Below are 27,993 nucleotides of genomic sequence, written 5' to 3'. Positions count from 1 at the left end.
AGGTTGATAATAAAGGCTGGTAATTGAAACTGAAGCTGAAACAAATTCAAAGTCATCCGTTGAATGTGATGCTAATATTCATGCTCATGTTTTTCATTCTGGCTAATCCGTGTCCTCTGACACCAAGGCCATCTTCTTTCCATTAGCACTGTTGTTTTTGTTTCTGCCAATCTCTTTCCTGTGAGATCAGCAGTGCTACACAGAAACTGAATAAAGAAGTTTAAATCACCACTGTCGGCAAGCCTGTTTGCACTCACTGAGGTAGTATGCATCAATCACCTCACCAGTTTTGGGTGAATGTGATTTAAGTGTGAGCTGCTGTTTTGTCTCACTGAGTTTTATATCTCATTCACTTTACTGTTTCTACCCTGCCTTACTGTATTGTCTGAATGAATGTCTTTATCTCTGCAATGTGACTCATTGTTAGAGAGATATATAAGCCTATTTCCAGTCCTGGGCCTCGCTGTGCCGCTCTGGTCTCCAGGGCTGCATAGGCCCTCCAGCAGGGCTGGGCCCTGCTGCTGCTCAACCCCTGGGCTCTTCTGTGATCAACACTCCTCCTCTACAGGTCCCCCTTCTCTCTTCCTCTGTTTTCACAACCAGTCAGGATAAGGCCGGCTTGTTCATCCTGACAATGAAAGAAAAACCTAATTGACTCTTCCTCTCCTCTTCCTCATCCCTCCAGCTTGTCTACAATGAGCCTTGAGGCTCTTTTTAGCCTGAAGCCATCCTTCTGTCAAAGGACATTATTCTCCTTTGGTCACAGCTTAAGAGGGTAGGTTTCTTCTAGGCAGGTAAAACTGGGGTGACAGTTGGAGAGAAAGCAGCTTTGATCTCCACCGCCTTCACGTTGCAGAACCAGGATGACAGGCAAGGGAGTCTTAGGAACACTTTATTCCACCAAATGTGCTGGAAAGAAAACACTCAGGCTTGTAAAAATGCCTGCAAATCTTGGGTCTCACATTCACTGAAGCCCAAACAATACCTAAGCTGGCCCCTTGCGAGTCCCCTATAGTGTCTTCCAGAGACTAAGGGAGCCTCATTTCTCACTGGTGATGCGCCCTGTGTTAGAGGCTCCATATGGAGGGGGTGTTTTATCATACTCTTGCCTGCCCCCATTAAATATCTATTTTTACCTTAGCAGCCTGCTGTGGCCCCCTATGATACACAAAACACCTACAGTGAAACACCACCTTGTATAAAAAGTAACAGTAGAGGATAGGCTCCAGGTGTGGTCGATATAACCTATATAAAACATTAATTGAAGGTACATTTGTAGCTACCAGTAGTATATTTTCATTATAAGTAATTTTTTTGAACAACTTTGATAGTGTCCAACAACAAAAAAGCGATGGGCACAATAGCACATCGCAGTATACGTACAATTTAATAGTAAATAATAAAATAGCACCATTTTATAGCCTCTAAAAGTGCCATGTTGATGACTCAATGCCTCACAGATACAGTTTCCATAAAACCTGAGCATTATAAGTATGGTATTATATTGGATGTGCACTATATTGGGGGGATGTTTCTGTAACTGTGTCCACCTACTGGATCTATAAGTAATGTATGAGACAGATGTGACCTCTACATGTTCAGACAGCTGTGGAATGTCAGCACATGACAATGACATTTTATAAATGAATTACAAGAATACTAAGAGCTAATTGGTATTCCTGTAATTAGCAAAATCTGCTACAAATTTCAAAATAAGAGAGAATGCAGGAGGTGATTACCTGATCCAATATACTTGCTTTCATTTTTTTATGTTTGCAAAATAATAAAAATGATTGTTGTGTATATGAAAAAGAAAAAAAAAATTAGTGTAGCTTTGTGGTGGCACAGTAAAGCAGTGTGTAAGAACTCCTGGTAAATAGTGGCTCTGCCAAGATGGAAAGGTTACCAGCAGCAGCTTTACTTCCACACATCAAACATATATAATTAAAAACAATTTTCATAGAAAGCAACATTTAGTTTAAATGTGCTGAAATGTGCAGACTTTCATCATGTTTCCAGGCTTTCATGTGGTAGTACATTATAAGGCAAAAAAAGATACACTATATCCATGGGTGATTTGTATACACTGACTACTCAACTGACATTGATTGTGGCAGGATGTAAATACAGACGGGAACCCCGGTGAGTGTGTGACATTTAGGGCCTCGTGTTATGATTGTCTTGTTTCATTTTCCATCATATCACGTCAGCTCAATGCAGATGCACTTTCTACTTCTATTGGTGTTCACCTAAATGTGTCTTCTGATGAGTGCTACATATGCATAGTATCTCGAAAATGCCAAATGTGAGGAGTGAAGTTTGCCCTGTTCGTTGCAGCTCTGAAGTCTGCAGACTCTAGGTAATGTGACAGTGCAGCCCAAAGCACTCCATCCTTACCCTTGCACAGAGGGAATAGGGAAAGAGGGAAAGAGACGATAGGTAAACAGAGCCATTAGAGACAAATCTATTTCTGAAGAAAACAAAATCACATCATCAAACAAGAGCAAAAGAAAAATATGATCCTGCAGCCCTTTGGGCCCCGGCGTAGCAATGATAGCCGACTATGGCATTTGTCTTTATCAGTCTGCCTTGAGGGAGGGAGAGTGTGGCGGGGAGGTGTGAGAATAAAAAGAGAATGAGAAAGACAATAGAAGCAAAGAACAGCACGTTTTCTTTACTCGTCACAAAGAGCTAGACGCATTTGTTACTTTTCTGACTTTATGAGTCGTGAACAACTTGTGTATGATTATTCCTCTTTCATACATGTTTTATGGTTTCGCTGTTTGTACAAAGTGGCTCTCAGATGGTCATTCTTTAAATATAGCAGAGTGAAGGGCTCGGTGGACAGTGAGCCACAGCATCATCAGTCATGACTAGCCTGGGGAGGCATACGCAGCTTCATCAAAATGACAGGATTGACTTTCTAGATTTTATCCTTTCTCTGTGGCATTTGGTTGTTTATCCTGTTTTGCAGTGGCAGACCAGAGAGTCTTTATAGTGCCTTGTGAATTGAGACTCTTTTGAATACGGTTAAACAGGCTACGGTGACCTTAAAATTAGGCTGTGAATATGTAGTATACATTAATATGTACCTTAGCAGTAATTGCCTTTCTGTAGAGATTCATTTAAATGCTACTTGTGGGGCTGTAAATAGGCACAGCAGCGCCTTGTTCTAAATGCTAACATCAGCAGGCTAACACGCTCAGAATGACAATGCTAACATGCCAATATTAAACAGGTATAATATTAACCATATTCAACATCTTAGTTTAGCATTTCAGCATTTGTTTATTAGTAATAAACACAATGCACACTTGAGTATGATGGGAATGTCATTCGTTTGGCAGATATTTGGTCATAGACCAGAGTATTGGACAAACTGAAATTTTGACCTGATGATGACGATTAAGGGGAATTAATTTCTGTACAAAGCCCATGGTGAAAACAATCAATAGTTGTTGAGATATTTCAGTCTGGACCTAAGCGGTGGTATGACTGACTGATGACAGACTGACATTCCCATCCCCAGAATCATGCCGCTAGCGTGGCTAAAACAGCTTCACAGTAAAAGCTGGATTCTTTTTTTTTTTTTTTTTCTATAATTGGTGAGTACATGTCCCTCCTCCTCCTCTTGTCAATTGGCCTCTGTGGCCTTTCATTTAGTCTGTTTTGTGGAACAATGGGGCACATTTGTTTCTCAGCATCAGGACTGGATCTCCATCTGAGAATTGATTACCTTCAAAAGGATGCCTTTATTTGCCCTCCATCTTTGCTGGGCTGTATTATAGCCTGTCTGCCTGTCATCATAGCTGATGCCAAGTCCTTACAGATGCTTCATCATTTCCTCTTTCCAATGCCAGTCATTTTTCAGTCTTTCTTATTTTTTTTATTTTTTTTCTCCTATCTGCCCAGAACGGGCACTCTCTGAAGGAGGTCTGTTTGTGCTACAGCCAGGCTCACAGCTATTTAGTGGCTCTGCTGTTTTCTTTTCTTCTCCCTCTGTTCAGTTTGAATACCCCAGGGAAATTTGGTTGTGTCTCTGATATCGTTTTTGTCCTGCTGACCAGTTTTTATTTCTCCTCATCAGTTTGCAGTTTGCCAAGATACTGTCACTAACTGTGACGGGTAATTGTCTCGAAGGTGATTTTAGCCTCCCGTTTGCAGGACATGTCCTCATTGAGTAAATGTATATATTACTATCACCAAATATTGACTCATCCAGTGTCGGAGAGATAATAATATTGCAAACATTAAGAAGTTATAGATTATTAAATGCATAACTTTAGATATCTGAGCAATGTGTAGCAGAAGGCAGGGGGTGGGATGGTTAGCGCCAACATCCTCTCAAGGCTGTGCCAATACTGTTTGAGTGAAACGACAACACAGTCGTGTGCGCCTGGTAAGCTATCTGCCATCTGGACTCAATTGAAAGACTGGAGTGTCTTAATTGGACACTAGTAAAGAAGATCTTATTCAGTTCACATAAAGCAAAGGTTCTGTTCACTGCTTCACTTTCACTGTTTGTGAAAGTCAAGCCTTATATAGAGTGGGTGTGACAAAACTGACGATGATGATGGCAATAATCATCACCAGTGTCATCATGTCGTGCTTTAGTAGTCCTGGATAATTCAGGATTTTTATGACAATGAAGTCCAACAGCAAAATTGTCAAATGGTGAAATAATGGTGATGGATGCAGTGGTGACAGTTGTGCTCTTATTTTAGCTCTGCAAGAGTGAATAATGAGGCTCTCCCTTCTCTGCCCCTTCTCTCCCTCTGCCCTTTGCTTCAGGTCAGAACATCGCATTCCCCCCGGTGGCTCTGTGGGTAACTGTTGGCCTGGCAGTGTGTCTGCTGGTGCTGCTCATTGCCCTGGCTGCTGTCTGCCGCAGGAAGATCAAGGAGAGCTGCGAGGAGGCCAGGAGAGAAGGTAGGGAGGGAATGGAAGAGATAGGGGGAAAAAAAGGGGGGAGAGGTGACTCTGCACATTCAACACCAGAGTATATTCTCACAAGGAGTACAATTCATTGGTAATGTCTCCTTTGAAAATCTGTTTAATCCCCAAGGTTAGATAAAAGCACGTTTTTGGGCTGTCTTGCCTTCATTAGGAGCAATATGAAACTTGGATGTCAGGGCAGTGCCAATGTTGGAGCTTTATGTGCAAAAGAAAAAAATAGAGTAATGAAATGTTTTGCTCTTTTATTCTTGGGCTGTGTTGTCCTTCTGTGTACACAGGTCAAGGGCTTGCTGAATAATGGATGCTAACCTATCATGCTCTCAGGCCCTTTCAATCCATTTCTCACAGCCTTCATTAAAATGCAGAATGACGCCTTTTACTGTTCACATAGTGGACCAGTTGATTATATATATAATTGCGACGTGTTGCCTAGATCATGTGGGAGGCGCAATGAGAGCGAGGGAGATAGAGCAGAAAGCAGTGATGAGATGTTAACTGCTCAAGGAACTTTGAGAATCCAGAGGGAGTTCTGCTTAATGCGTATAGGCAGGATCTCGGATGGTGGGACACATATCTTCGGCAGAGAGGAACATCATTACTCGGGTTCAGTAATTAGCGTTGCGGAATAGCTGAGGATCGCCGCAAGTGCAAAGAGAAAAAGTTTTGAAATGAGATAGATAGTGCAAAGCCACCAGCTCTGCTGTAATGAGATCTGCTCAGAGTGGAGGAGACATTTAAATAAAGGTCAGCCAATGTCTGCACCAGGGCCCAGAGGTTTAAAAATAAATATGGAAGTGACACAGACTCAGAGGAAAGAGTAAATAGCTCCGTGGAACATATAAAATCAAATGAAATGGAAAGAGAGAAATATAATGCAGTTCCTCCCACGGGCAAAGGGCTCGCAGGGTTGTGAGGCCCTTTTCTTCAGTGGGTTGGATGAGGAACTGCATTTCTCCTCTGCAGCTCTAACACCGAAGGCGGGATTGATTATGTGGTCATCCACTGTCCACCTTATTGAAATGTCTCATTTTATCCACTGCTAGCAATGTGTCCGCAGTCTGGTGTTTTCCAAGCGTGAATCTGATGACTAGGAAAGCTGACTTATTCACATATTATTCGGACTCTTATACTCCTGATAGCATGATACTGTATGAATACAGATGTGGAGGGGCTTAAAATAGGATTGCTTTGCACATATCCAGAGCTATGGGGAGGGCAGGAAGCAGGGAAGTGCAACCTAATTGTGGTTGTCTTATCTTTTAATGGTGTTCCCGGGTATGGGCAGATTGAAGTTGACTCTCTCTTCACCGTGTCTGGGTAGTGAGGGTGGAAGGGTTAGTAAAAGTGGAGAAGTGAGTAAGTCATTTTTCTTCCCTGTCATAATGTATGTGGAGCACCCGAATGTGTATCGTAACAGAGCAGAGCAGCTTGTGGTATTGCAGCTGGAAGTGAAAGCTCAATTCCAGGGGCAGTGTTGTATCTCAACACCAGCATAGTGTTGTTCTCTCTGATATTTTCTTCTTTCATCCCTCTCCTCTGTCCTTCCTTACATAATGACTCTGACTAATATGTGCTTTCAATGACCTATTCCATTTCTCCAAAACTCATTTTACATTTAGATAAGCATATGATTTAATCAGACCTACACTGTGTAGGTGACATACAACGGATTTCCCTTGTGTGACAGATGAAACTCATAAGGAAAGCAGTGTTTCCCTGAGGTTTTTTTTCCAGATGGTGCACGTTTCACTGGTTTTAACCAAGGGCTGACCCAAATGCCTCAAAGCTTCTCAGCTTCTCAGCTTCTACCGTTGCCATGGTAATCAACATCCAAATTACTATTCGATTGCAATGAGTTGTTGATAATAATAATAATAATAATAATAACTATTATTATTAGTATTATTATTATGTCTTACTGCAAAAAACCCAAATATCCCATGAGGTATAGTAATCCAAAATACATTAATTTTCATTCATTCAAGCTTTATTTTAAATAGACTGAGACCTCATTTACAATATAGCAAAGTAAAAAAATTACAAAAAATCCAAGGGACCATGAAACAAAAGAAGGAAAGTTAGATAAAAATACATAATAAAAATAATAACAAGTCAAATTAATAAACTAGTGAAACCTAAGGAATATATAAAGCAATTAAAACAAGCAAATGAATTGGCTAATACAAGAACAGCTGGAAGTGAAATAAGATAGAAATGAACCATTTAAAATGTCTTAAGCATAACATTTAAGTAAAAGATTGCTTTGCATGTTATTCCAGGTTGTAAGTGCACAATGAGAAAAACAGAATTTTCCAAGTTCAGTGAAAATAACCAGCACCTACAATGTAATACAATCATTTGTATGGTAAGGGCCCTGTTACGGTTATTGAGTGCAACTTGTAAGTCAGCAAAGCAGTGCTGCATGGAATTGACAGCAGAATGTAGAGCATCTGAAATACAGTATATATATTTGTATATGCTATATACAGTATATGGTATATATAGTATATATAGTATCATCAGCATAAAGAGGTAAATAAAGAGGTAAATTACACCCAGTTAGAGAAGAAACAATATCATCTATATGCAGTGTCAACTTGGGGTCTTGGGGAACACCTTTTACAACTTTAGATTTAACATTTCTAATAGTCACACAATGCTGGCTGTGTGTAAGGTAACTCAAATCATCTATAAGCAATTTCATTAAAACCTATAAGTGATGCATGATCAACTGTATCAAAGAAGAAGTTTTTCTCAGACAAAGAAGAAAATTTAATCTTAGTGATAGTTTCGTGTGTCACAGCGCTCACCTAATGTTATCAGCATTGACACCGGGACGAGGGCTTACAAGTTACAACTATTCTAGCAAAATGTCAAAAAAGGCAAGGGTGTGGAATAACTTCCAAATTTGCAAAGATGACCCCACCCAAAAAGTCCATTGTCAGATATGCCAAAGGAATTTTGAAAACCACCTGAAATCTGTAACAGCCTATCTTTCCCATCTTGCAACTGCTGAAGTTTTCATTTTTCTATTATGGTAGAAAAATTAAAATCTCTCTCTTGTCCTTGCCCTTGTCAGTGACCACTAAAACTACCAAACCTACACATAGAACTTCTCAGTGACCATTAGAACCTCCAACAGACCCCTAGAAACTCTAAAAGGACCTTTAGAACTTGCTCAATGACCGCTACAACCTCTTAAAGTACCTCCACAACCTCCTTAATCACTAGAACTTCCTCAGTGACCACTTAAACAGTTTAGGTTTAAACTTGAGAATCTTCCCATCAGGCACTGAAACATCCTGAAAACTCCTGCGAACCTCCAATAACCATTAGACCCTTGTAAAGGACGCCTCTAACCATCTTTAGATTCTGTAAATAATGCACTGACATGGTGAATGAAAATAAAACCCAATGTAATATGTGTTAGTATGCTCGAGCCACGTTTTTCCTTTAATTTGTCACCTGTCTGTAGATTTATTAGTCTATGCAGAAAATACTCACAAAAAACAGACATTTGTTAAATCCCTGATCCCTGAAAATTGGCAATAGAAAGCTGTTCATTATGCTTTGTTTTTTTGTTTTGTTTTTTCTTGTTTTTGTTTTTTTATTGAGCAACATTGTTTCATTTTTGTCATCAATAGTTGATATTCAAAGGGAGAGCAAATGAATTAAAACCTACGCAGCACAAATGCTGCTGTCATTAAGACTTATATCCTAATATGCACAAAGGTTTTAAAAAGAAGAGGACTGCTGTTTCTAAGGTGCAAGAATGAATTAATTAGGCCCACTAATCAATGTATTTATAGCACAGTAGGTTTACTAACTGGAGCCATTTGCTTTTGCTTACGTTTGAGTCACTCATGTCAAAGCAGTGTTTGAAGAGATTCAGCAGCAGTGCTGCGCCACTGAAAGTAAAAGACAACACAAAGGCAGAAGGGAGGATGATGAGGAACAGTAACACTCTCCTGGCTTCAGTGAGTAGCTGTTTCTGTTCTCTTACTCTCTCGTCTTGTATGTGGTTTGTCCAGCTTTTGGCTTAAGCCATAACCACCATCCTTCTTACCCCCACACATTTGGGACAGAGCCAATAGGGGCATAAAATTGAAACATTCTCAATGTACAAGGGAAGCAGTTCTCACTCCCTGCCCTGTGGATGCCCTCATCTTCACCCTGACTTTAAGGTGCCTTTAAATGAGCCTCACTCTCCTATCAAAGCCCTGCCCCCCCAAGGTATTTCCACTGCTGCCACAGTGGAGGGACTGTTTGTCGATATGGAGGTGTTGAATGAAATCGGTGAAGGTAAACGGGCTCACACATATATGTGGATCTAAAACCACAATTGTGAAGATGTGAGGCAGTATAGTGTAGTATATATTGCTTTTTTTCCTGGAGCTTTTGTGGATTTTACTCTCAAAGTATACACATTATGAACAGGTTAACTCAAAACTGTATTCTAGACTTTCATTTAAAAGTTGGCAACATAATATCCTCTTGGTACCAGTCTGCAGATTTAAAAAAATCCCCCAAAATCTTAAACTAAATAACCAAAGCCTTATTTTGAGCTGACTAATGGTAATGTGTTGTAATAATGTGTGGGCATATGCAGTGCATAATAAGGTAAAAATGTGTTTTTAGAAAGTCTCATTTCAAAATACAGCATTACACAACAAAAGGAGAAGCTGAAGAATGTGGTGCGGGTATGCATATGCAGGCTGTTTGAATCTGGAAACTCAGCACGTTCTGCTGCTGTAATAATAAGGATTTTTGCTTAATTTCCCCAGAGGATTGTAGTCTCTGCTGTCAAAGTCAGGGAAAATCAAGCAAATGTACAGAAATATAAACAAATGAATTGTGTTGCCTTGACATTTAATTTTGTTAAATTATCAGTTTAATCTCATGTATTGCCAGATAGATGAGATTAAACTGATAACTGAACAAATAGTTCTACTAAATAGTGGATCTCGAGTCCAATTGCAGTGAAAATGGTGTCATAGAATTAATATCAGCCACTTGGATACTCTGTTCCAGTCCTATTTTTAGCCTGTATGTGTGTGTTTGTGTGTACATGCACACGTGTGCCATGTGCGTATGTAAGTGTGACAGCCATCACTGGGTTGCCTCACTAACTCTGTTGACAGTGGGTTTTCAGACAGCCAGCAGCTAAAGCCTAATGTGATTACTGTCTTAGTGAAAGGGCTAGGTAGGAGGTTAAGGGGTGGGTATGGCTCTGTGTGTATGTCTATGTGTGTGCGTGTGTGTATGATGTGGTGGGGTTACCATTGTGCATAGCTTTCGTCGTCATATAGGCTCTCTCATCACAGCCTGTCCTTTGAGCTGTGAAGGATCAGCTCACCATGGGCTTGTGATGAAGTGACTACATTGTGCGCCTGCCTTTGTACTGTGGCTTCCACTGATAATGGCTCCTCTGTCTTCCCACAGCTGAAGAAGCCAAGGAGCTGGAAGAAGAGGAGTCAAAGACAGGTCAGCCAATCCACACCTGGACAAGCTGCTGGGTGTATCACAGACCTGCTGTTTTTACCGAGCACTGCTATGCAGGTCTATACGGCAAATGCTAGTCCGGAAACAGCAGCAGTTAAAGTTTTACATCATTTAGATAAAACTGATATTGAAATATTGAAATATATTTAATCTTTTCAGCTCCCTGAGCAGTGTAATAATGCAAGGCTATAAACATTGTCAGGCACAGACATCAGTAAATTTTATCCACTGAGGAGAAATAAGAATTAGTGCAGCGTCAAGTGGGCAGCCCAGCCAGACTTAGCCTGTAAATAGGCCAAATAATTCTTTACACATGCTAAATCTCAGTGGAAACTTGATCTTGAATTGTATTTTCTATAATTCTTTTTTTATCTACAGTGCAAAGCAGCGAAGTTACAGAAATATCAACTAACATAAGAAACACCCACAGATTATTCTTCCTTCTTTCAAAAGAAGTCCAGGTGACTTGATGGTATAGGGATCCAGCAGAACAAGTAACTGAATGTTAAGTTAGTTTGCTGAAGTGTGAGTGAACGCTGATGGAGCATGAGTGCGTCTCAGGAATGTGACCGAGTCTGGGCACCGAATCCATTCAACACAGCAGCCCAGTGGCATATAACTCTTCCACTATGTGTCTGAGACAGAGAGAGGGAGACAGACGCACTCATTTAGTGATGCCAACAAGCTGTTTTACATTATACGTTCCATCAAAGCTACCGCCGTAACTGAAAAATCTATCTTGTCTATAAATTTAATGGTAACAAGTTCCACAAAATGCCAACAATAGTGCTGCCGTGTCCTGCACTCAAATAACTCTGTTTACCGAGCCGAAGTTTGGCTAGCGGTTTCCGGTCTCTGTGGCTAGCTAAGTTAGTTTTATATTTACTGCACAAATGTGAGAGTCAATTTTCTTATCTACCTCTTTGCAAGAAAGTAAATAATCCTATTACCTAAAATGTTAGACCAGTCCCTCAAAACCTATTCAGTTACAAATTCAAGATTTCCTTTGACTTTTCATTTGGAAGAAGCCATAGGTTTTGCTCAGCACTCATCTTTTGCTTTTCAAGAGTGCTAGTGAACCAGGACAAAATACTTCTATGTGTGCTTACTTTTCCGTGATGAGAGTGATGTGATATTTTGCTTCATATGAATATGACCTTATGAGTCCAGAATTAATTTTGCCATTAGCAAGCAGAGCAAGCTTCTTCTGCCTGCCCAGCCTCAGTAACTACCCCTCACAGTCCTGAGCAGTTCTCCCTCAAGCGTTAATGTCATTAGAGTTATTCATTTGACTCTTTCTTTAGTCTGATTGAATTATTTAGCCTTTCTGTGAACAGCAAAGTTAATACCATGTGATTTTAATAAGCTGAGAGGTGAGGGAGAGTCTCTGAGTGAAGGGGGACAATGACTTTTATTCTCTAATGCCTCTCTCATGAATGTTTCAGTGAGATCTGTGCAGCCAAGAGCAGGGTCAGCCAACCCACAACTAGTGAGACTTAATAGTTGAGCTTTAGCTGAAGGGGCTGGGCAAAAGAGAATAGAACTGGGGGACTGTAGTATGCCTGTACTCCCGTGACAAGAAAGCAACTTGCAGCCACCCTTGCTCCACGCACCTGGTTCATCCAGGTGGACGTTGTGGGCGGTGAGCTGGTGAAGTCAAGCTAATGGCTCTGCCTTCTGAGATCACTCAGTAAGCACTTCAGACAGGCAGCTTTGTTTTGCCATCTGGCTCCAATTGCGCTGACAAAAGCAGAGGTTCCTGCACGAGACAAAGGAGCTGAAATGAGCCCCACTTTAATAAACCCAGGATGATGGGGAGCCACGTTTGTGTGTTATCTTAATGAACTGTCCAAAGGAGACTGCGCCTCCCCTTTCAAAGCCAGCCTGATTGGAACAATAACCAGTGATAACTAGGGACCTGGGCTCATTCATTTGCAGTGGAGTAGGATCCCTTTGTTGCTTTTACAGCAGAGGCAAATAATGTTTAACAAACAGTGGAGCACAAATTCTGGATTTATTTGCAGTGCTAAATCCAACAGCAACCCCTTCACACACTCAAAACGCACACTCACAGGTCCACATGTGCAATCTCATGCAAAGGGACACACACACCACGCAGCACACACAGAGAAAAGAGCACTGTTATACGCTAATGTACATCCTCATGCAGAGATGTGCAGGGTGTACAGTTCCTGCTGCCTTCATCCGTCACCTCCCCACCTCCTCTCTTCAACGTGTTCAGTAATCTGAGCGTGATGTGCTGTTTAGAGTGGGCCGCAGTCACGCAAGTGCGGCTCCTCCTGTCAGAAGTTGGCTTGAGTTTGTGTTCTCTAGCCCCTGTCTCCCTAAATCCTGGACTCTAAGGCGTCAGGCCTTAGCAACAAGGCCCTGGAAGAGAGTGTTAGTCAGTGACCCAGTTCTTTCATAGACAACGAATTGTCGGAAAGAACAATTTGACACGCCCTCTGAAATGGGAGCTCCATGTGAAAAATGGGTTTATTAACCCTTCTTTTCCGAGGCGAGGTCCCATGAAGGTGGAAGGTTAGGGAATATCAGGCCTTTTGAAGCAGATAGCAAAGCGAAGCCCCAACCTTCACTGTCTTCTGACTCCTTCATGTCAAGTCCACCACTGAAAGCCCAGTACCTCATCACCGTGAATATTGTGTGAATTTTAAAAGTCTAGCTAGCTAAGGCTATGTAAAGGTGACTCTTGAGCGGACAGACAGAAACAAGGACAGCTGTGCCAGGGTCAAAATCACCTCTGTGCTTATTATATTCCCCTTCTGTCTTGCCTATTGAGTTATTCAGATAGCAATGAAAATACAACACCCTAATGCACAAGGAACATGTCTCTCATGGGCATCATGCGTAAATGAATTTAAAGATTTCAGTGGGGAGTTTAGCTGTATGTTCCTTGGAATTACATATTTTTATTGCTTCTGGGAATATGATCCATTTTACATTTAGTCAATTTTACTATAGATTGGAAATAGTTTTTACATGTCCATTTAATCATTAAATCAGTGTAGGGAATGGACTGTCTGTAGGCAACTAGTATCAACTAAAGAAATAGTTATAATAAATTTCATTTTGTAAAATCTGGCTGTTCCCTAATATTGATTGTTGCAAAATACCTGTCTTCAAAAGGTAGCCCTGTGGAGTTTTTGACCACTAGTTGTGCTATGAAGCAATGTTTACAAGCGGGCTTTGTTTCAGGCAGTGCAATTCACACCCTGCTGTTGGTTTCATGTTATTCCACTGATCAACTGTTGATAATTTTTGCAACTGTTTTATGAGGAAAGAAACGCACTCAGCATGTTTGTTACACCTCAAGGATACATACAATGTGCTTTGGTGAGAAACACTGAGTGTAAACAGAACTTTTGTTTGTTTACGAAAAGCTCCACAGGCCACCTTTAAGTTAGTTTGTTTTTCTTATTTACTGTATTGGCATAAATTTACAAGCCCACTTAAAGCAACAGAGTATAAAGGTTATGGCAGAAATCCCTGAACTGGAGTTCTAGTGCCCCACACTGAAAAAAGAAAAAAACTTGGAATTGGATTCTTGGGATATGTGGCATTCACAGAGCAAGGCTTATTAAAAAGTTGCATATTCTAAACATAACCCAGTTTGACAGACCTGCAGGTCACGAACATACCATTCCACATTGCTACAGTTGGAATTAGGAAGGCCCTGGAAAGCAGCCCCAGGCAGCTCCGCTTGACATGCCCTCCCTTTCCACTGGCACCAAATACTCAGCCACTGGGCTCTCCCAACGGTCACACATTACTGACTAAACATATGTAAATAGAACATTCATGTTGCCTTCATTATTAGATGTGGGTCACTGGATAACTTCAAGAGCACTAATTAAAAGAGCTCCCTGCACACCATTGCTTAGTAGTTGCACACACATTATTCAAGCGCTGCACTCATGTTCCTTGCTGGTTCAGCACCATGCAGTAAGCTGCATGTTTACTACTGTGTTTTCTCCAAGGGTGAACCCAGAGAGATGGAGTTTCGTTTTGGAATGCTAAGTAACACTGGTCTGATAATAATGGGAATAATAAAAATCATATCATATAAATCATATAGGTGTCACACTACCCCAAATTCTCTAATTATGTACAAACAGATGTTCCCTGTGCTTGCTTTCTCGTTTTATTTCTCTATCTTCAACATATGCAAGTGTTATTGTATATTACAAAAGGGGATTGTCAGTTGTTGAGAAACTTTTTTTCTCTCCGTTTGTTCCTCCTTTGCCTTGAGTTTGGGAAGAAACTCATCAAGAATGTGCTGCACACTGAGCAACTTCTGCAACCTCTCAGAGGTTATCTACTGGTCCGTGAGGAAAAGGCCACCAGATCCTTGTCAGAAGAGATAGAGGAAAAATAGCAACTCCTAAATCATTTGGAATAATGAGTGTTGTCACAGTTAATATTAGTCAAACCACTGAGTGCTGTGCATCACAACAACAAGGGCAGTCCCACTGCTCACTGGTTTGCATACTAGGCAAAAATTGACAGTGCAAATAGCGCTTTTGAACAGGGCTACTTTTGGAGTGAAGGCAATCTCTTTTCCTGGGCTGAATCCCCCTGTACAGGCGCCATCTACATCCTTCTGCCACCGCCACCCCCACCCCCCTTCCGCTCCCCCCTTTCCCCCTTCTGTCATGTAATCTACGCTCCTCTGACAGCACAGCCAAGGTCCAGTGGGAGAGTGCCTATCCATCTCACTACCCCAATCTGCCTCCCCTGTTTGGTTCCACATGAGCACTCAGCTGCTGTGACTAATTAAATAAAGCGCTGTGCCCTCTGCTTCCTGTTAGCCATGGCAAGGTTGGTGCACAGAGATGGAGCAGAGGAGGAGGAGGAGGAGGGATGCTGAAGGAGGAGGGGAAAACCGATAACAGCTACAAAGCCTGAGATAATGCTTTGGTCCATGAGACAATAGACATGAAAGTTGACGCCAGCGTGACCACTGTACAGTAATTGCACTGTTCACAGATCTTTTATTGATACAATATTCTGACCTCAAGTGTTCAGTCTTGTCTGTTTTCTTCTCCTCAGCCATGACACCACTGAAAAGTTAAGGCCAAGAGAATAAAGGTGAGTATGATTTCAATATGTATATGCATGTGTTAAGTACATGTGTTTTTATGTGTTGCTCAGGTGTCACACACTTTCTCTTTATCACAATTGCCTGGTATTCTCAGCAGTAATTCTCTGGAGGACACAATGTCTCTGGAGGCTAAGGGTAAGTGCTGCTGTAATGAGGCTAGGCTGCATTAATTCAGCAGACAGTCAGGAATATGAGAAGTCTTGACATTTTGATTTCAGGAAACACAGGGTCACTGGATGATATGATAAATCTATTTCATTTTATCTGGCATGCAAACATAAATTCCCTGGCCTGCTCAAAGCCACTATAAGAGGCTGATTGATGATAAACATTTAATGTGTGAGTCATGCAGCCTGTCTTTCTTCTTCTTTCTGTCGGAAACTACGCATATTCAATGTCATCCTCATGAAGTTTTCAAAGTGGCAGCTTCAGCTCATGAGGAGCTGCAGCAGGCCATTTCGGTGTTTACAACAAGCCGTACAAAATAAGGTTAATAGGATCATTTTTGCTACATTTAAGCAATGTGTCACTGCTTTTTTTCGGACCCATCTTGAACATTACATGTACTGACGAGGAAAACTAGAGGAGAAAAAAGACATTATCTGCTTCCAGGCATGTCCCTATTAACCACACCCGCACTACCCAGTATTCACTGTGAATTTTGCAGTCAGAAATGCCATCCTCACCATCACGTTGGCTGGCTACACGCCCCAGTTACTATTGTAGAGACACTTGCACAGTTCTTCTTTTTCTTCTCTTCTTTTTCAACTTCTCACTTTTTCCTGTTGGCAGTGGTTGAACTGACACCACAACTTTTTATGGCATAATATTGGTACAAATTTTACTTCTTTTTTAAAAGCAGACTTGTAGCTACAATCACTACCCCCAACTGGCTTCTTGGCTGTTGATCTTAAGAGATGGATTTCTGTAGTTTTCCGACGATGTCACCTCACAGCATGGAAACATGGTTGAAACAGTCCCCACAATGCAAGGCTCTTTTCAGTCTTTAATAATGCACCAAAGTAGTCATAAGTACTGTTGGATGAGTGATTGTTCATCAGAAAAAAGATGCTGTATACTGTATGCTCAGTGTAAAGTCACAGAATTAGTAAAGTATTAAGGAAAGCAGAGCAGCGTACATAAACATGAAGTTACATCATAGACAGATCCACAAAACGGATTCCATTCACAATATATAAATAAAAAATCTATAATAATAGTGACATAAAAATGCCCCATAGAGCAGTGACATAAAGTATTGTTTTCATAGCATATGAAGGATTTTATGAACTATAATACAAAACTACAAATACTGTGTGCTGATGTATAAAAGAAATATATATCAAAGTAAAAAAGACAAAGTATATTGTATGTTAAGTAGTGTAGAGCCTCATCTTGCGAGAAAGGAGGTGGTGAATAGAATTTCAGCACCATGGACAGTTACACTCCCCACACTGACAGCATGTGAGAGTGTTATTGAGTGTTCTGGACACTGGTGGCATAAATGGCCTGCTTGATTTGAACTGAAGAAAGAGCGTATACCTGGGAACACAGACAAACAGACTGGTAACCGGATCCTGTCTGTAGGACATATGAAGAATTTGCACATAATTTGGGAAATGATTCAACCAGACTGAGAGAAAGCTCTTCAGTACAGCTGCATTACATGGATTCACTACAGAAATGGCACCACAGGTGGAGGAATGCCGCACTGGCTGCTTTACATCATCTGGAATTGCCCTGCAAGAGATGCTTCCACGCCTTCGTCTGGCTCCTGATATCAGTAAACCTCACTCTCTCTCTTTTACCTCCCGCTGTGCACATGAAAAGGGCATCAAGCTGTTCTTTGGAGACCAGTCATTGATCAGTTATGGTATTCCATTCGAATATCATCACAAGGTGTAGGACATTATTCTTATGCTGACCTTTCTACTTCTTCAGTGTCCAAGTTATGGAGAAGTGTTGTCTTTACTATGTTTGAATGTTCGGTAGGTAGGTGTATCTCAGAGCGGAATGATGATGGTGTGTGTTATTTCTAGTAACCCACTTATATTGTCACACTCAGGGTTGACTGTATGGCTGCCTCTCTTTTTTAATGACTCCACTCTAATAGCAGGGTGACCTGGTCCTGGAACAGCAGCAGTAATACAGTGGTGCGCAAGCAGGCTTTTCCCACAGTGATGGAAGCCAGGGTGCTGGCAGTATGGGACCTTGTGAACCTCGGGGAGAGGAATGGGTCACTCCCAGGAGTGGCCTTATGTTCACTCAACCATGGCCAGCCTGTGTCCCTCACTGAGCACAGCACATAGACCTCTGTAGGCCAGAAATAACCAACAAAGGATAGCAGTTGTTAAGGCAGAGGATATTTTTGTCTTAAAAGGAGAAAAATATCTTTTCCTTTTTTTTGTTGTGACATGGATGTTTTGATATTGGACGGTGATATTTTTGGAGACATTTTGGAGGCACTCCATCAATTCTGCTTTGACACATGCTGAAGCTTTTTTGTCACTCTGGTTCTGTAGAGATAACAGGATGGTGTAGCTGGTCTGTCTTTTGTCAGAAAATGAGACACAGTTTGATTGATTTAGCTATTTGTTGGTGAATATTTCTTGCTTTTTAAGACCATCCCAGCTTAACTCTGCTAATAAGTGAAACCTGTACTCAAAGTGCCTGTATTCTTAAAACTTTTCAGCAACTCAGAAGCAGGACATATTTGATATGCTGTGTATATTTGGCATCCACGTCTGTGTATGTGTGTGTACAGTATGGGCACACATCTATTGCGGAGGAGGTAGGGTAAAATAAACTGGATGATACTGCTCAGTCACACCACTGTCTATGAGTCACACTTACCTCACTACTATCTCACATTAGCATGCAGTAGGGAGCCACGCTATATGCGTTCTTCACTGTGCCTCTAACTCTTACTTTCATAACCAGCAGTTTGGTGTCAGTTGTGTGAATACTTTTTTTATTACAAGGTTGTACAGTTACACCTGGTTTTTATTATACACGGATTGGTCATTGCCATAAAGCCGCAGCACGCAGAGTGAGTAGAAGGTGATGGAAGGTGCAGAAAGTAATTTCCTGTAACTAGCCAAAATAAAGTCTGGCCAGTAGGAGTCAAAGAGAGGACATTTGTCATTACTGTAGTATCCACTGACCTTCACCGAGACTGTTATTGCTCGGTAATATCCCCTAGCCCCTAGACCTGCCCGCTGCTGAATCATCCTGGATCAATTATTCTAATATTTGTGTGGCAGTTTTGCCATCGATTAATGCATTTATGCAGAGTGCAGCATATCTTATTTAATAAAGCAAGGTTCTGCATTTAATTAAGTCGTTTTAGAGTCAGGGGGCACGTTGTTTTCATAAACCTTTGCGTTATCGATACACGTGTTCATCCATGACTTATGTTTATCTACTCAAACTTTTATTGTTTCATTACTTGCTGCCAAGCACAGATAACATAGTAAATGGCTATCTGCAGCATGCTCAATATTTTGCAGATAGGGCACACTGCTTTGTTGCCATTGTTATTGGCTCGGACTCAGTGTGTGGTATCGCAAATGTTACATGCTGATCCATACGGCAACGTAGAAGTTTTGGAAACTTAGACAAGAGACACATTAAAACTGTCTGTTAATCACTGTCATCTTTCTCCTGTTCCTCTACCAAGAGTGAAATTCTGTGAACAAGCTGTGGTGGTTCTCCTTCCTTCTCTTCGTACTCACCCAACAGAGTTAAGTCAAGGTCAAGACCACTTTCATAATTATGGGCCAAAATCCACAATAGTCCAAAAGCTAATGATGCTTCAGTGTGAGTCACTTGTTATTTTCCAGTTTTCTGCTTTTTCCTTTGAAGTTTCCTCTTTTTTTGCCAGTGGAAGGATACTCACTGATTGTTGCATAACCTCAGTGCCTGAATAATGCTGGTTCCCAGTAGCACTTGGAAAAAGCCGTCAGTATTATTGTTCTTTGGGCTCTAGAGCTAAATGCATTAATTACACAACTGACTCATCTCACATAAAAATAGTATCTTAGAAGCAATATTGTCCAAAGAAGTCTTACAAATTCTCAGGTGAAAAACTGCATTGATTTACAAGACCTGGGTTCATAATTTAAAAAGATTTTTTAAAGTCTCTTTGGTTCTTTTTATATGTAAAGGGGCAATAAGGAATAGTACTGTGCAGAACCTTGGCCTAGCCAGAGATGGCTGCAAATGAGAAGAGAATAAATATTCAAAGGTAGACATGAAGGGAATAAAGAAAACTCAGCATGGACCACCCGGTCATCTACCTGAGGACTTTCGATGAATTCCAATGAGAATGCAGATGACGTTTCTTTTAAAATAGACCCTGTAGGTGCAATTAGTGCTACATAATGGCACTTTCCCAGCTCCTTCAGCACAGCTGTGAAATATTGATTTAATTCACCCCTATATATTCACTTAAACTCCGTACTGTCATACTAAGAATATATCTCATTGTTATACTTTTTTGCAGTAATAGCTCAGGGTTTACTCTGTCATGGTTTTATAAGTACAGACTGCACATAGGGAGTCCTTTTTCAAAGGATGGGGAAAAGATAAAAGGGGGTAAAATAGAGAGAAGTTTGAAAGGAGAAAACTAGTCTAAGTGTATTTAAAAGGCTGCTGCAGCCAGGTGTAGGAGATGGGATGTGAGCCCTTAGATGATCCGATTTTATTTAGTTGGTGGGAAGAGTAGCGGAGGTCTAGGAGAGACAGAAGGGAGCTTCCCTAGTTCCCCCCTGCTGTATGTGGCAGGTGAGGCCTGGCAGACACTGATGATGTCAGACAGGACACTTACGATGGACTCTTTCCAGGGAGGTGTGGGGTGTCTTGAAGTGGCATTTGACTCACTATTCCAGTATCTCTGATCTCTGCATTATTTATGCTTTTGTCTCAGCCATTTATCAACATTTTTATACCATGCAGCCTCATTCTACAGTACATCACCTGTGATGGAATAGGTTGCAGCGATGATAGCCACTGAGGGAAGCCAATAACTGAATATAGTGGCTCATATTGATATCAGAAAACTGTGGAATGGACAAGTGTGCTGTGTAGCAATCTCTGCATACTGTTGAAAACCTTGGCAAACATCCATCCACATCAAAACAGTGCAGTGAAAAATAAAATATAACAAGTAAAATGCTGTGCTAGCTCCACTTTCTTACCTTTTATGTTAATTTTTATGACATGAAACTGGTAATATGCGAGCTGTGGTAGGAGCTGCACAGCGACTGAATCAGTGATCAATGACAACTAATGAACATGGTAGGAGTTCTGCTCTGTTTGCCTCTCCACAGAGAGCTGCCTTCTCCGGAGAGCTCTTTTTCTCCTATTTCTGCCAGAAAAGCACAGGAGCCTTCATTGAAACCAACTGCCTCTGGGCTCAATTAACTACCATAGATTACTCATAATGCAGATGAGAGACTGTGTACAAGAGCAGCGATGTGGTCATGTTGAAAAACACACACAAACGGAAGTGTGTGCATGAATACACACAACTGGGACATTGTGATGCTGAGATATTCCATCAATGTATAGATGATTTAAAAAAAAAAAAGCCCCATAAAAAGTACATAACAAGCAAAGTAAAGCAATTATTGGGATGATCAAAATAGACACTAAATGTATATTCTCTGAGGCTTGATGTACAAAAGCATGGGCATCTAATGGAGCATTTAAAATGTTAATGTAAAAAGCAAAAGGCATTGGATCTGTAGTCTCCATGATAACTCTTAAATGTTGCATGCTTGCAGACCCAAGGACACCCACTGGCACCTCTGACCCTGCATCGCATGTATGTTTTGCAGTGTTGTTATGATCTCCATGGTAATGACATGGTTTGCTTTATGTGCGGCCACTAGGCCGTGGCTTTTGTCATAGCATATTAGCATCACTTAATATTCGTCACTCAGAACGCTTGCTGTCAGTTTCCCTCCCATGAAGACAGCACTTTCTGACCATTCATTAAACCCGAGCCTCATGATATCTGAGTCTCCCTCTAGGTTTCTCTGAACTTTTGCTCATTTGAAATGTCCCATTTGCAGCAACCAACAATGCCTGGAGTTCAGTTTTTTAAGCCTAAATTAGTCTTGTCACAAGTTGGAGCTGGCGTTTTTAAATGGATCCCAGCCTATTGTTCACAGAGGATGGCTATCAAAGAGAATATGTTCTGCACCAGAGAATTTACAGATGGCACAAACCTAAACAGTGAACAGTCCTCCCACTGGGATAGAAATATGCTAAATATGTTGTTTATTGAGTGGCGAGATGACTTTTATGTGTAGCTTTCTGAAGTGTGTACACATTATCGTGAAGTTGCACATGCTCAGCCAGAGGGAGTTTAAATATTCACGTCTTTGCATGCTACCTAACTTTTTTTTTTTTTACTGTAGAAGTAGATAAACTAATGAGATAAGGAGGACCATGATCAAATGTGCAGACAAAGTCATTCTAAATTTGAATGTTGAAAGGCACTGACTTGAGAATGTTTTTTGGAAAGAAGTTTTTCTTGTTACAGCTAAAGCATCAGATGTGATTGTTTTATTGTGTCACATGCATCTGATTAGTGGTGCATCAGTGAATATTCAAGCTGTCATTCAGTTAAATTGATAATTTTACTCTCATTTCCGCTGGTTGGACATTATCTCAAACAACCTGTATATTCAGGCCAGTCACTTATTATCACTTACAGCCTTTTTTTTCATCGCTGCCTCCAGTCTGCAGAGTTGTTTTAAGCAATTACATGATTGTCTGTGTCATTTCCATCCCTTTATTTTACAGTCTGTGACATTGGCAACAACAAGGTGCAGAGACGCAGTGGGATATCAGTAATTGTGCATCAGGCAGCAGTTGCTTATTGCTATAAAATGGGTGCCAAACTATTTTTACACACCATGAAACAGTGTAATTTTACATTAATAAAAATTATTAAAAGAGCAAAAAGATATATAGTGTGTGTTACTATGGCACTGACCCACGATAGGCTGAAGTGTGAAATGAAATGGGGCTGAATGTAAACTCATTGACGTAACCATGTCACAGTCCTTCAGCTCTACTCAGTTCAGCATATAAGGTGACAGTCACCTTCACGCTGCATCAGCAAACAAATAAATCACAACACAGGTGGAAGATGGTCATGGCATGTCACCCTAAATATTCATCCAGATTAACATGCTGAGAGTGTAAGTGGTATAGGGTAAATTGAGGTGGCCAGTATCCCAGTGTGAGCACAGAATGAACTGTGACTCTTTCTATTTCCCCTCCTTCTACCTTTCTCCTGGTACTGAGTCACCTCGCCTTTGGGGCTTACCACAGGAGTCTCTTCAAACGATCCTTTAGACTGAAGTGAAGAATCAAGATTAATGCACTTCCACGTCCCACCCAGGCTCTGGGGGGAAAAGTCTTATAATTAACACCAGGGGGCTGCAGGTTGCTTTTGGAGAGAGGTCGAGGGTGGGGTACCTCAACCATAGAAAAAGAGCTGATAAAGATTGTTAGAGTGTGGTGTATGCTCCTGCTTTGGAATAACAATGGAGTGGTAACAGAATGACCTGTCATACACCTCACTCTGGCTTATTGTTATTGGGACAGAGTGGAGAGGCCTGTAACAAGAGCTGCTGGATTACTGCATCATTCATAGTGATCATTGTGAATTATCACTGCACAGGACCATTGTTTTTTTTTGTTTGTTTTTTTTGTTAGTTTTTTGGTCAATTCCATATAGTCCTGCTCCTGCAGAAATTTCTACACATTTCTGCAACACTGTTTTCTGCTAAGTAACTGTCTGCCCCATCCTGCAGGGAAAAAGTAACCCTAATGAAATGTATCACTGTAAAGAAATGCTGAAGTTAACATTTAAAGGAATAGAAATTTTAAAAAAAATACTAATTCATTTTCTTGATGAGAGTTAGATAAAGCGCTCTTGTGTCTGCACAATCAATATAAAGCAACAGCTAGCAGCTTGTTGGGCTAGCTTAGCACAAAGACTGGAAACGGGGGGAAACAGCTAGCCTAGCTTTGTCCACCAGTTTTACAAAAAAACAAAGTGTATAACAGCTAGTTGTTTTACACTCAGGGTGTATGTGCCCAGACTATTTATGGGCCACGACAGGTCAGTGGCACGATCCTCTCTCCCGTGTATATAAGCTTTGCTTTTTGAAGCGATCAAACAAAACATCTTATAATGTGTTATTTAGTTAACTGTAAATATGCTAGAAGGAGGATTTTGTCTCAGCCAGAGTCCAGCTAGCCGTTTATCTCATATTCCAGTCTTTCTGCTAAGCTAAGCTAACTGATGTTAACTCTAGCTTCATATTTACAGACATGAGAGTGATATCAATCTTCTCATCTAACTCTCAGCAAGTAAATATATAATATACTTCTCAGATGTCAAACTGTTTACCTTTTAATACTAAGGTTTTAGAACACATTACCTGAAAACAAGCATTATTAAAAGCCTTTAAAAGACATTAAACATTAAACAAATCAGGTGCCCGAATGTGAGGCTTCAGAGCAGCAGTGATGGTGCTTTTATTTATTTATCAGCTTTACATTGTGATTGCTAATTTGTAATTTCTGTTGTTTGTATAACTGACTTAACAATTTATTCTAAAAAGAGGGAGCTGGTGAAAGAGAGACACAATACAGTTTTTCGACTTTATTTGGTGGCATCGTTGGAGGCATAAACCATACAGTTTACTTGAAGGATATGTTTTTACACGCATGGTTAAGCCTAATAATAATAGCCTCTTATATTTCTTCCTACGCTGATGATACTAACGGCTATTTAAATATCTCCCACACTCCACTATTTGTGTCCTGCAGGACCCATGGGATCCTATTTCTATTGCAGCCCTCTACTTTAAGGCTTGTAGGGTATTTGTTGAAATGTAAATGTATCCATGAAAGCAGGTCCGTATATCCTCTTTGAGTAGTATACATTGTACCTCATAATTATCCATTCTTGCCTAGTTAAATTGTCATGGTGTGTTTGATCATCTGGTAATGATCTTTAAGTATCACCAAGGTTAAGCCACTTTCTCATTATCCTGAATACTTCTCCAAGGTTATTCACAAACATTTACTTTCATAGTCCCATGCCTGGTGTTTGAAGGGGAAGTTACCAACGGAGAGAATGAGATATGGCACTTACATTTCAATGTAAATTAGGAAAGAAACGGGCACGGCGTGGCTTTACAATGGTTCATTAGATTGAATCCACTGTGCCGCTGTATCTTTTACGTGAACAATCTCCTATCGCCAGAGTAAATTAGTGTGCAATCTCGTGAACCTGCTGTAAATGAATCTGTCCATCAGCCTGCGTCTCAGGTGTTGGAGTGGAGGAGCGGTGCTGCCCTGCCACGGCTGCTTTGGATTCTCAGACAGAGAGAAACTGTTAAACACTTAAGTTGGAGTTTACTTTTTGATTGCCGGTGTTAACAGTCCCAGAAAAAAAAAATCTTTTCAGGGTGGTTGTTTCAGTTTTTTTTTTTTAAAGATTTTAATTGACTCTGCTGTTCATCCAGTGTCTGGGTGAAGGTAGAGGTCTTTCATTCCAGCATGACGCCTCTTTGAGAGACATGTCCTTAGATCTCTCCAGGGGCATGTAGGGATCTGATGAGAAAATGCATGTGTGAAAATTGTGTTTTGTTCATCTGGGTGATGACTAAGTTGGCAAGTTGGATTACCTTCTGACAGGGAGCAAACGGAAGCCAAACTGCATTTTCAAATAGAGCCCTGCTCCATAAAACAGATATTCTTGCAATGAGCTTTGCAATTTGCAAAGATTCCTATCATTCAGTGGCAGTGACTTTATAACTGTATCAGTTTTTACTTTTGAAGCTGCTGGCAATGCCCTTAGGGTTTTTATTTAGGATTTATCCACATCACACCAGCCTGTCATGTGTAAAAATGTAATAAAGGCATGATAATGAGTGTCAATTAGGAGGTAGGAGAAGCTCACTAACAGACCTATTTTTGTATTTCCTGTGATAAAATAGTAGGATAGACACAGTGAGTGCTTCAAACATGAAAATACATCTGTTTACTGAGTGCACAGGGTCAACGCTATTCAAGTTGCAGTATGTGTAAATCAAAAGTAAAGATTCATGATGGGTTTAGACAGGCAGCTAAAGTCTTAATGGAACAAAGAGCATGATCAGAATTTCCACTCCCACAAGGCAGTTTTTTTTATGTTGTATATCTCAACAGGAAACAGAAATGAAAAGATTTGTCCTGATGAGCAAGCCCACTGTATTCATTTTGGAATCCAGTTCCATGCAGATATAGCTGACTGCCTTGAATAATGTATCTAAAAGCTGGACCTCCAAGCATATAGCTGACTATATTGCTTTTAAAGGCTTCAAGTAGAAGAGCTTCATGTGTGACATAATTAAATTTCAACCAAGTTAATTCAAACTGTTTAATGATGCAGGGAGAACAATTTCTTTCGCTGTGCTAGCGGTGGGGTGGTCCACAGGGGCTACGAGTGAGGAGAAGCATTAGAAGTTCAGAAAGACACTTGTGATATACAGAGACGAGGATGACTAGATGGAGAAAGACTTGAGGTTGTCGCATCCTTGGAAACACAGCTTCCTTTTGCTGTATATGTATTTAAAGGTGCCAAATTTGCTTGTTTTCACCATTTATTTTTCATTACTATTTTTTTTGCTGTTACAAAGAATAATAATGGCAGAAAATTATTAGTAATCTACACATGAGACCAAATATTATCAGTGGGGTTAGCGCTGTTTATCTGTTATTGGGTTAGCCGCTGGTTATTGTGACCACCCTGCAGTGTTTCATTTTTTTTCCAAAGCTAATAACCTCTCCCATGGTGAACAGCCCGATATTATACATATTGTGTTTTTGTGTCTTTTTCCAGGAGTCTGGGCCAGACGGCGGGTAAGAGATGAGTCTGGCGGGTAATCCCACTCCACCTATCCATCAACCTGGAGACTATTTCCAACGTCCCCTACAGAATGTCAAAGCCTCGCTGAGCAGAAGATGAGTCCATCATCTTCTTTCTAAGACTTTCCCCCCGAGTTTCCATCAAAACACATAAACATATCATGTGCCATTATTTTCTATTGCCCTCCCCTCCCTCTCTGTCAATGGAGGGCCACGGCAGTGAGTGAATGCAGCTGAGTGGGTTGTGTTCTATGCAGTATGCAAAAGAGAAGCTCTGTTTGAAAACTACTGGATGTGACAGGATCCTTTCTCTGTCGCTGACATCACTGTGTATGGGCTGCGATGGGGCATGTGCCAGAGACACTTAAAGAGATGACCCTGCCTCAGTTGCCATCACTGTCTCTCTGCCAGGGAGAGAGCTTGGCTCCCCCATTACTCCTGCACTTGCTAATTAGCGTCTGTCGTTGGAGTAACTTGTACCTGTCAGTGTGTGCCGCTCTCCTATATTCAGTAACATGAAGGAATTGAAATTGAATGCCAGCTAAGCTCCAACAAACTGCAAATGGTGCATGGGATACACCCTGATATTCTCACTGACCTGACAGCCTTACATGTAAGAAATTGTTTTTAATGAACACAGACGATCTCAGCTAGTTTGCTACTGCTGGAGTGGAATGTTTTATCTCTTGCAGGCTACGGCCTGTACAGATTGTTTTATCGCTTTTTTTTTAGGTACTTGAGCAAGTCCCTGTGCCATATGTCCATGTAGGAATACCAAAGCCGTTTGTGTCAGATAACCCAGTGCCTATTTACATTAAAGAGACATGGTGAAACTGCCTGGTCATTGGTAATTATTGGTCCCATTCCCAGTGCCACTTTGTGGTTGTTCAGGCAGAACAAGGTAGAGTTTATTACAGACATTCCTTCAACCACAGGATAAGCCATGCTGCTCAAATTCATCCTTCCACTTTTCCATTAGTTGATTTATCTGCCAAATAGACTATTCTACATAATGAGTAAAACATGAATTATGGTCAGAGTAATACAAATATTTCATTTACATGCAGATCAACACTGACAAGTTGAATTGTTCCCAGTTAGACGCAGTCCTATTTTAGGGCTAATCCCTCTCTGTTTGCAGATGCTCAGTCATCCCAAACATTTTACTTGTTTTGAATAATGGATTTTCTCTGTGATTGTTTGTTGCTGTCATACGAGAAATAGCTACCTTGCATCAAGTCTGACTTGTATAAGTAGTGCAGAAATACCTCCCCAACACACCCACACACTCGCATGCACAGGAACACGCACACATAGTGTGTCCTCTTCCTAAGCTGGATGAGACTGTTGATCAAACCCCAGGCTGTGCCCAACTGTGCAGATCTCTCTGTACAGTAGCCCTTGACCTTGCTGCGTGTCCTCATGGCCCAGACACCCGCCTGAAATTAAATTACAGATTAGTGGCTCTAGGC

The 27,993-nt window shown here is 40.9% G+C and overlaps 1 protein-coding gene across 1 annotated transcript in view; it reads left to right on the top strand.

The window, feature by feature from the left end:
• Window positions 1-27,345, top strand: part of cd276 (CD276 molecule) — a 65,654-nt gene extending 38,309 nt beyond the window's left edge. Inside the window, exons 5-8 of the mRNA XM_022742591.1 lie at window positions 4,792-4,929; window positions 10,399-10,440; window positions 15,529-15,567; window positions 26,496-27,345. Of these exons, the coding sequence (XP_022598312.1) occupies window positions 4,792-4,929; window positions 10,399-10,440; window positions 15,529-15,551 (203 nt within the window). The 3' untranslated portion in view covers window positions 15,552-15,567; window positions 26,496-27,345. The remainder of the gene's footprint in view (window positions 1-4,791; window positions 4,930-10,398; window positions 10,441-15,528; window positions 15,568-26,495) is intronic.
• Window positions 27,346-27,993: the final 648 nt, after the last annotated feature.

This window comes from Seriola dumerili, unplaced genomic scaffold, assembly GCF_002260705.1.
Source record: "Seriola dumerili isolate Sdu_G_001 unplaced genomic scaffold, Sdu_1.0 BDQW01000003.1, whole genome shotgun sequence".
In the NCBI taxonomy this organism is placed as follows: domain Eukaryota; kingdom Metazoa; phylum Chordata; class Actinopteri; order Carangiformes; family Carangidae; genus Seriola; species Seriola dumerili.
The sequence above is the reverse complement of the archived record's forward strand: the minus strand, read 5'-3'. Positions and strand labels throughout refer to the sequence as shown.